The 10,098-nt window shown below is 39.4% G+C and overlaps 1 protein-coding gene across 1 annotated transcript; it reads left to right on the top strand.

Annotated features, from left to right (window-relative positions):
* The first annotated feature begins 280 nt into the window (after nucleotides 1-280).
* PDZ-GEF (PDZ domain-containing guanine nucleotide exchange factor) lies at nucleotides 281-8,160 on the top strand. The gene is made up of 2 exons (XM_089640975.1): nucleotides 281-559; nucleotides 2,670-8,160. Exon 2 carries the CDS (start codon nucleotides 2,771-2,773, stop codon nucleotides 6,323-6,325), a length of 3,555 nt encoding a protein of 1,184 aa, XP_089497101.1. The 5' UTR covers nucleotides 281-559; nucleotides 2,670-2,770; the 3' UTR covers nucleotides 6,326-8,160.
* Nucleotides 8,161-10,098: the final 1,938 nt, after the last annotated feature.

The raw sequence follows: 10,098 nt of genomic DNA, 5'->3' as shown, positions 1-10,098 counted from the left end.
TACACTACAATTATTTATTTTTCTTTTAAGCTCATCGTCCCACGAGTCGGTAAGCAATCAACATAATTCGAGTGGCCCGTGCGCAAGACCGCCATGATATACGAAATCATAAATGAACGCCTGTTTAAAAGTGTTTTCAAACAATTTTACTGACATCTTATTCAGGCAAAACAGGAAAATAAAGATATTACAAAAAAATAATGAAGGAAAAATAATATTGTAAGTATGACAATACTTAAAATTGGTGGCAACACCAACAAATTGTTGATTACGAAGAAGAAGAAGAACGATATTTTTCTGTTGATCGGAAACGGTTTAACGTGGGCTTTGTAATTCGTGGGTGAGACTTCACCAATAATTTGCGAAATTCTAAATCAATTGGTGTTTATTCAGTGCCATCAAAAAAATCTGTGTTTATAAAGTTCCAGTGCACTCAAAATTTCCCTCTAAACTTGTCGCGCGTGTATTTCAAGTGATAATGTATGAGAAAAATTGCTGATTAGAAAGCAACATGGAAGTTATGACAGTTCAGCCATGAATGCAAATAAAAGCCTTTCAGGTAATAATACACACTGCATTATACGCTATCCGTTAATGATGTTTACAGTTCCTATAGTTGATATCTAACGATCGTCATTAATAACACGGGGTAACGGTTAAATTCGCGATGGAATGCGTCTATTGACATTTTTGCAAATTTGTATGTACTTATTTTACATCCTATTCGTTGCATACGGTTTCGAAAATCGTTCATATCCAGCCAGGAAACCACCAATTATAGATCTCCGATGCCCCCAAATAAGAAATTGATCCATAATAAACGATAAGATGTCAAAAATGATGGTAATATCACTGAATCTGCTGATAAGTATCGATAATAAACAAAATGCTAAATGGCTAAAATCGTAATTATGTCCATCTGTTTGTCCAGAATTCATTATTACCATCGAAATCAACCGTATTTACACTTACAACCGGTCATTTTCGAAAGATATTTCACCTTTTAATACAAAATTTACATTGTTTATATTGTATGACAAAAAGTTGTTCCCCAATAATTTCATGAACATACGGGTCATAAACGACAATGCCGTAAAACTCACCTTTGTCAAAATGTTTGTTTAGAAATGTAAACAAAACATGCTCAATAGTGGAAACAACAATGCTCACTTTGCAGGTTGCTGAGCAATTAATATGTAAGAACCCAAATAAAATTAAATTTTGTGCAAACCAGTAACATTTAAAATTTTCATGAGATTTTTTTACTTATTTGTAGTGGTTTACTAGTAACCAAGATTGAATTATTGGTTCAGAAATAAAATGCAGATAAACTAGCGGATTGGCATGCATTTTGTTTTCAATCAAAAAGCTCAACGGCCTACCTTTAACTTAGAAGCAGTTTAGAAGATTACTATTTTCGTATTCATTGTCTTTATGCCAATAATATCCTACCTTAATATAAATCAATTATTATTATTGTATTTCAGTCGGATTCCATATTCTAACCACCGTGTTATCGAGTACCGCTCATAAAAAAATAGTTTTAAAAAAAAATTCTCCATTGCCCTTTCTCTCCCCATGCATGCAAATTTTTATAGATTCATAAACCTGATATTTTATGATGTTTAAATCAAGCCATTAATTAATTATTAATTTTTTTCTTAATTGGTTTGACTGAGGATTGAATCTTCTTCAGGGACTGGAGTCAACCATGCTAACAACCAAGCCAAATTCCGATTGGGTAGAGCCGACTTTTATTTAGTATAATAACTGCTGTAATGCCATCCAATTTCAGACAAATGCGCACATGTTTGCATGTGTAAGCGTGATTGCACCAAAAATTGTTAGAATGCATTTTTATCGACAACGAGTCTATCTATTGAGTTTCAGCTCTGGGTTAATTTCCACTTCCAAGATTTGCATTCATTCATTTACCCTAGGAACTTATAATAAATGGTACAGAGTCCCTCAGGAGATTTCTCACAAAAACGCTATAAAAAAATCCAATTATTATTATTCACGAGAACAAAATCGAAATTCAAATAGATAATATTCCATTTATGACTGTGACAGATATTCTCATGGCTTGGCCTTATCGCTTGCCATATATTCCCATTGGTAGTGTATGGGCGAGCGATATGCTGAAATAGGCCAACCCATAATCCATATAGCGTAATGTGTCTCCCAACAAATACTTTTCACCATTATTATTGCTTATTATTTACTTTAAAAGTTTCCTTCCTTCCATAATAAACAGGAAACCTATCACAGTTATGTGTTTAGTTGTATATAGTTAAAATAATTCAATCGCACAGATATTTATCTTTAATTATATGTTTGTGTTGTGTATAAAAAAATATTATAGTTAATATTTATGATGCATTTATTGTCTGACAACGACGGTGAACAATTTTACCTACGAATTTTAAAAGTTTTCTTCCATTTTTCTATTCATAATGTACTGTCTTATTTTTATATGGTTGTCTGTGGAACTTATACCCTGTGCAAAACAAAATTATATATTATTGAAAAGAAAGCACTGCAATTTAAAAATATGTAAAATTGCTGGTTTCATAAATTTGCACAGCAGTCTATAATATATAATATAATTCAGTACAACATATTTTAATAAATAGTAACTCATGTAAATTCATGTTTTTGTATTCCAGGCAACAGCTGTCCGTCTCATGCCTGCGCCATGCCTCTGAGAACGGTCCCGGAGTGCTGAGTGTTGAGGGGGGAGCGCTGTGTCTGCCGTGAGGGGGACACCATGTTCAGGGGGCGCCACAGCCCCGAGGTGTTGCCGGGCCTGCCGCACAAGTGCTCCCACTGTAGCGACACCAGCTCTGCCTACAGCGGCTCCGACACCATGACCTCCGTACACTCCTCCCTGGAGTTGGAGCTCGAGGTGGACCTCTCCGGCCTGCTGGAGTCCATCGTCGACTCTGATGAGGAAGAGGACCTGGAGGAAAGTTTGGACAGTCTCACTGTCCGCGATGCCGTCCGAGAATGTCTGGAAAAAGATCCCTCCGAACGAACCGAAGACGACCTGGAAATACTCCTGGAATTCACTCAGCATTTAAAAGCATTCACCAACATGACCCTCACGGTGCGGCGTGCCCTTTGCTCCGTGATGGTTTTTGCAGTAGTGGAGAAGTCCGGTACCATCGTGATGAACGACGGAGAGGAGCACGACTCCTGGTCCGTCCTTATCAACGGTCACGTGGAGGTGCTGCACCCCAGCGGGGAGATGGAGCATCTTCATATCGGCGACAGCTTCGGGATGGCGGAAGCCACCATGGAGAAGCTCTATCACCGAGGAATAATGACCACCCGTTGTGATGATTGCCAGTTTGTCTGTATTACCCAGACAGACTATTTCCGTATCCAGCACCAGGGGGAGGAGAACACGAGGCGACACGAAGAAGGTGGGCAGTTGGTAATGATAACTGAGATACGCGGGGACCCGGTGGACGGTGCGCGACAAGGGCACGTGCTCATCCGCGGCTCAGCGGAGCACCTCATGCTGCAGCTCATTGAAGAGAACCCTTGCGATACTACTTACATCGAAGACTTTCTTTTGACTCACCGAACATTCATTGAGAACCCTCTAATTGTTGCCAGTCAACTGCTGGCTTGGTTCGACGAACCTTCTGTGCGGGATCGAGTGACTCGTGTGGTAATTCTCTGGGTTAACAACCATTTCACAGACTTTGAGATGGATCCGCACATGATGGACTTTTTGGAAACCTTCGAGTCTCGCCTGGAGAGGGAAAAAATGGAAATCCAGCTGAGGCTTCTGAACTTTGCGTGTTCGGCTAAAGCACGAACACGGAGTGTTACCTTATCCCGTTCCTCCCGAGATGAACCCCTCCATTTTACCATTCTGGGTGGATATGAAAGAGGCTTTGGAATATTTATTTTAAAAGTGGATAAGAAAACCAGAGCCGAAGAGGTCGGTTTAAAAAGAGGAGATCAAATATTGGATGTAAATGGACAGTCTTTCAAGCATGTCAGTCACGCCAAGGCTCTTGAAATTCTCACTGGCTCTACTCATTTGTGTTTGTCTGTGAAGAGCAATCTTCTGGCCTTTAAACAAATGCTACTGTTGCCAGAAAACTCTCCCCGACAGCGCGGGTACAAGGCGTCCTCGGAGATGATGCGCTGGCAGACCGATCCCCGCGCCCGCCTTTCCACCGTGGAGCTTCTGGGAGACGACCCCATCTCCTTTGCTCCTACATTCCAATCTCCAAATAAGAAGCCACCACCACCCTCCAAAAAGGATTCCGTAAAGGGCTTCATGACTCTAGGTCCCAAACGACGATTGCAAAAGGCTTTGATGAAAATGAACATTCTCCCAAAAAACACCATTTCGGATAGCCTTCTCGCAGACGACAGCTGCTTGCCCAACACTGACACCCTCGGCAAAAGCAATAATACTTTTTACAATTCTCACAGTAACCCTGATCTCATTTCTATATGTTACGAAGAATTGCAATCGTCAGATTATCCGGAGCATGTACTCAAAGTGTACAAGGCCGATCAAACCTGCAAGTATTTATTAGTTCATAAGGAAACCACGGCGCACGAAGTAGTCATGCTGACTCTACAAGAGTTCGGCATTGTGGATCCCAGTTCGCACTTCTCTCTGTGCGAAGTATCTGTCTCAGAAGGAGGCATTATAAAGCAGCACACCTTACCTGACCAGTTACAAAACTTAGCCGAGAGAATAGGACTCAGTTCCAGATATTACCTGAAGACCAATGGAGTCACAGAAACTCTAGTACCTGATGATATGGCACCTGAACTCTTGAGAGAGAGCGTTGTTCATTTCTTACAATTAAATGCTGTTGAAGTCGCCATTCAGTTGACCCTGCAAGACTTTAGTATATTTCGTCAGATCGAAAGCACCGAGTACGTGGACGATCTGTTTGAACTGAAGAGTCGATATGGCATCCCCATGTTGGCTCAGTTTGCCGAGTTGGTGAACAAAGAAATGTTCTGGGTAGTAACGGAAGTTGTCAAAGAGCAGAATATTGTCAGACGGTCCAAAATAATCAAACAATTCATCAAGGTGGCGCGCCAGTGCAAAGAGTGTAAAAACTTCAACTCTATGTTCGCTATCATATCCGGTTTGGGACACGGGGCAGTTTCACGGTTAAGACAGTCTTGGGAGAAGTTACCGACCAAATACCAAAAATTGTTTTCCGATCTCCAAGAGCTTATGGACCCCTCCAGAAACATGTCCAAGTACAGACAGCTGGTGACCTGCGAACAGGGACGGTCTCCTGTGATTCCCTTCTATCCCGTTGTCAAGAAAGATCTCACCTTTATACACCTGGGAAATGATTCGTGCGTAGAAGGCTTAGTTAATTTTGAAAAGTTGCGCATGATTGCCAAAGAAGTGCGCTCCCTCACTAATATGTGCAGCTCTCCATATGACCTCCTCACCCTTTTGGAGTTGAGCAAGCAGCCTCCGTCTACAGCCATGGTGGCCCTGAACCAGATGACGGCCGGCAGCACCCAGCAGGGGCAGGTCACTGTCAAACGGCGGAAAAAATCAACCGCCGCTCCGAATCCCAAAAAGATGTTTGAGGAAGCACAAATGGTCAGAAGAGTGAAGGCATACTTGAATAAGATGCAAGTGGAGACCGATGAGGAGAGACTGCATGCTCTGTCAGCCGAGTGCGAGGGCAGCGGGCTGGCTGCGGGTCCTCAGCGCCGGCGTCACCCTTCCCCTTCTCTCTCCACCACCAGCAGTGCTAGTTCTGCGAGTGAAGGAAAAAAGGGGTTTGGGGGCAACAAATTCGGCGCAGCGTCCCCTCAAGCCGTGCGCAAGCTCTTAGCTTTATCCGAACCCGCCAAGACTCGGCCCCATCAACCTCGGGGTCCTCCACCTCCTTCGGGCCCCTCTCCATGTGCGCACCGCCGCGTGGGCTCCACCAGCAGCTCGGGCTCCAGCTGCCACCTGCACCACCACCGCGCCGTGCACGAGCGCTCGCACTCGGACACTCCCACCCCGCTGCCCTCGGTGGACCTGTCGGCGGAGAGCAGCAGCGTCACGTCGCTGGTCAACCTGCCGCTGCGGAAGGCGGGCTCGGGCACCTCTAGTGACAGCGGGCACGGCTCCTGCATGGTGGTGCGCCCACCCCCGCCACCCCGCCTGCCGCCCCCCTACAACCTGGCGGCCCAGCTGGCCCGACTGGACCGCCTTGACCGCCTGGGACGGGCCCACAGCCACGAGGGCGTCACGAGGCCCTACGACGGCTACTACCACGGCCCGCCTGAAGATGACGATGAGGACCAGCAAGTATCTGCAGTTTAATCACCTGTAAAACTCTTTTTTTGATATTACTCCCTTTGGGAGAAAATACACTTTGAACGCTCATTGATTAATTCATCTCTTATAATTTTGTGTATCGGTGTCCAGTGTATTGTAGCGCAGTTCATAATATTTATTTCCACACTCTCCGGCACATTTTGTCTTTTATTTTGTGTCTTTATGTAATTTAGTTGTACATAGTTATTTTTTGTCGCACGAACTGTGTGATTTTTACTATCATTATTATTAGATTTAACTCAAACATTAAACTGAAAAGATAATATAATGTTTATTATAATATCTGGCGAGAGGCTGCGATTGTGATGGGTAAACTTTAGCTATGGAACGGCCCTGATTGATTGAGTAATATATTGTGTCTATTCAAAGGCTGCCCTGGAAATGTCAGCACTTTGTTTAATTTAAGAATTTAATTCCGCACAACTCATATTGCAATCTTGTACATTATTATTGTGAATGTTGCTATTGCGTCAAAAAACAAAAAGAAACCTTTTTTGTCTCAATATATATTTATACTACTTATTTTGGTATCAATCGTAAGATATATTTTCTTTTATCAAAGATTGTGAGCTTTTATTGTAACTTTTAAAAATCATTAAACGAGTATTTGTTTATTCTTATGGTCCTGCCACTGAGAACTCCATTGCAACCTCTCTTTCCTTTACTTGGTTTGTTTATAAGTAAGAAAGGAGAGGTTACAAAGGAACTATCGGTGGTACGCCTTTATGCATGCGAGGATTTACAGCACATATTTCTTTTTTTATTCCCTCGGAAAATATAAGTAAATAAAGTAATTCTTTAAATTTTCATCTAATAAAATATTGAATATTTAATAAGAGTTTGTATGTGGCCCTTTGATGTTTTAGGAACGTTTTGGAAACAGATCTAAAATTTTATTGACTTTTGTATTGATTGTAAATGGCATATTTTCCTATGATTAGCCGTTGTTAATGTATGTATATATTACATTTTCCGCAATGATTATTTTATCTCTGAATCACACTTTTTATCTCTTTACTGCTAACAGCTAACTGTAGGGAAATGATTAAATACTCAGGAATGTACCATGTGGATTTGATGCGAATTCTGTGAACATTTCTTATCTTTTTATACTACTGCCCTAGTCAAGGGCCAGAAAAAGCCGTTGCATTTAATGCTACAGTAAAATCACTTCAGATTAGATAAACTAATACATCCAAACTGGGTGTGCCGTAATTCAAATAACAGAATCTCTTTTGCACAGTTTTGTATTTTCAGTAGAACAATTTTTTTTAAAATCATACTAAAACATTTTAATGGAAAAAAATGAGATAGTGTTAACGTTTGATATGGGTAAATAATCTCCTCTTTTTCTATAAAAACATCAGATTTTGTGAAAAATATTAACTGATAATTTTTGATATGGGAAAATTTTAAGTCATGAAATGCTGCCACTGTACCCAGTAAAAAACACATTTTTAATAAATAAAAAATAGAATATTTACAATGGGAAACAGTGGTGAATTGATCGCAACTTCAGACTTTCAAAGCTGTTTTCAGAAATGTTTATACTTGGATGTTTCTCCCAAGTTTGATAGAAGAACAACTTGTTTATGAGAAAGAATATCTGAAGGGATTTTATTCAAAATTTGAAGTTATTTTTGCTCAATCTGCTGCTTTCATCAAAGGAATTTCCTCACAATTATTAATGTTTCAACACAATGTAAATATTACTCTGTAATTCTGGAAATTGCAGAAAATGCAGAAATTTCTGTGAAGTGTTTGTTTTTTTAAATTTTTACAAAAATGCTCTCTTTGATTACTTTACTTGCCCATGTAAAATCACTACTGTATTTGCCAGATTATACTTCAATGACAATAGTCAATTATACTGGAAATATAGCCATTTTTTGTTGTTTGACTTTTGAGGTATTAAGACCTGTGGTACACTTACTCCTTCATCAGGACAGATTTAGTCAGATGAAGAATACTGCAAGGCTGTCCAAAATATTGGTTCTAAATAGGAGGAAGCGCAATACCCCAACAGTCAAATAATTTATTTTGTGTTCTCTTTAAAATGATGCATTATATATAATCTGGCCAATACGGTACTTTAAAAAAATTGTAAATGAATTTAAAAGTTTTCCAAAAATTATACCCTTAATTTTAGTATTTACGGATTAAAGTATAGTCCCTATAATCTGAACAATTAAAAACCGAGCCTTGTTCAGTTTAACCATAGAATAAATAATAACACTAGAAGTGCCTTCAATACAAATTTCAATGGAAGCAAAAGTTCGATAGCTCAACGTTCCATCTCACTTAGGCTCGCCCGACATCATCACATTTAAATTTCGTAAACACAATTTTGAATTGGAAATTTAAGCCTTGATTAGGCAAATATTTCGATCACAAAACACGCCCATAAGGCAGTTCTTGTGTTATTCTTTATTCTATGGGTTCAACAAATTTATGGATTTCTGGAGTCTTTAAGAAACTCAATTTTTCAAACATTTGAGATTAAAATTTATTCTTTTACCTTTCAAATGGGATTCTATGGATTTGAGAGTAAAGTTTATTCTTTTACCTTTCAAATGGGATTCTATGGATTTGAGAGTAAAGTTTATTCTTTTACCTTTCAAATGGGATACTGTGGATTTGTCAATGCTGTAACATTCCCTCGCTAACTTCGTGCAACTCTCTCCACTTTCAAGTCTATTTAAAATTACACTTTTCTTCAATGGTTTATGTCTTGTGGTTGGAATTGCTGGTGGTTCGGTTTGTAATGGGTTCCGATATAGAGACTATACTGTATACCTATAAATATATATATATATATGTATGTATTTGTAGCATTTGTTGGATAATTATATAATCTTCCCTATTACATAATGTAAATTAAAGTATGGGTTTATTTATTCGACTTCCTGGTTGAAGCCATTATAATATATTATTATATGCAAATTATAAAGATGTAGGGTAATAATTTTGATAAAAAATGTTTATTTGCTGAATGCAATAACGTTACAATATATCTTGCTATTGTCTCGCAAAATTAAGATACAATGTCGCAAGTAAGAAGCACTCTTTGGTTTTCCAGTAAATTTTTAATTCAAACGTTGCACATGTATGACATAGATAAACATTAAAATAATGTATGTGTATGAACGGAATAAATGATAGGACTGGGGGTATTTTCATATTCAAAGGTTGCGTCGAATACTACCTCAAGGCCGACTAGAGTAGAGGGCCTGGGCGCCTTTCGAATTTTAAGGTGTCAAGTGATTGAGTCACTGCTGTGCCATAATAGAGCAACGACAGTTTGCAATGGCGGCGATTCTTGTTGACACTCGTTGCTGCTGATTTCTATGTTGGTTTACCGCAAACATATAAATGAATAGAGTGATTAGACTATTTTAAACAGTGAAGTTTAGTTGGTGACGGCGCTGACTTCGTAATTTGGCTGTTGCGCCCAGACCGCTTTATAGTCGGCCTTGCATTTTCTCTATGACGCATAAAATCTTCGGACGGGAAACAACTGTATTAATAATTTAAAAAAAAAAGAATTAATTTCCTGTATTTTTTTAAGGCTATTTACTTAGAGGTGGCACACAACTTTATGAGACATGTGACAGTTTAGTACTAAAACTACGAAAATCGAAAGTACTCCAATTGTCGTACTATCTGCTTGCCACTTGAGATTTCTACTACGCGTCTTTATATATTGTAACGTCATTGGATGAATGACTTGTTAGTTTGAAAAAATTGTATTCCTTTTA

The sequence above is a fragment of the Hesperophylax consimilis genome, chromosome 16 (assembly GCF_061612785.1).
Source record: "Hesperophylax consimilis isolate HC1 chromosome 16, BYU_Hcon_1.0, whole genome shotgun sequence".
NCBI classification, from domain to species: domain Eukaryota; kingdom Metazoa; phylum Arthropoda; class Insecta; order Trichoptera; family Limnephilidae; genus Hesperophylax; species Hesperophylax consimilis.
The sequence above is the reverse complement of the archived record's forward strand: the minus strand, read 5'-3'. Positions and strand labels throughout refer to the sequence as shown.

What these genes read in the sequence shown, in the direction of transcription:
- PDZ-GEF (XM_089640975.1), top strand. Translation starts at nt 2,771, where the DNA reads ATGTTCAGGGGGCGCCACAGCCCCGAGGTGTTGCCGGGCCTGCCGCAC.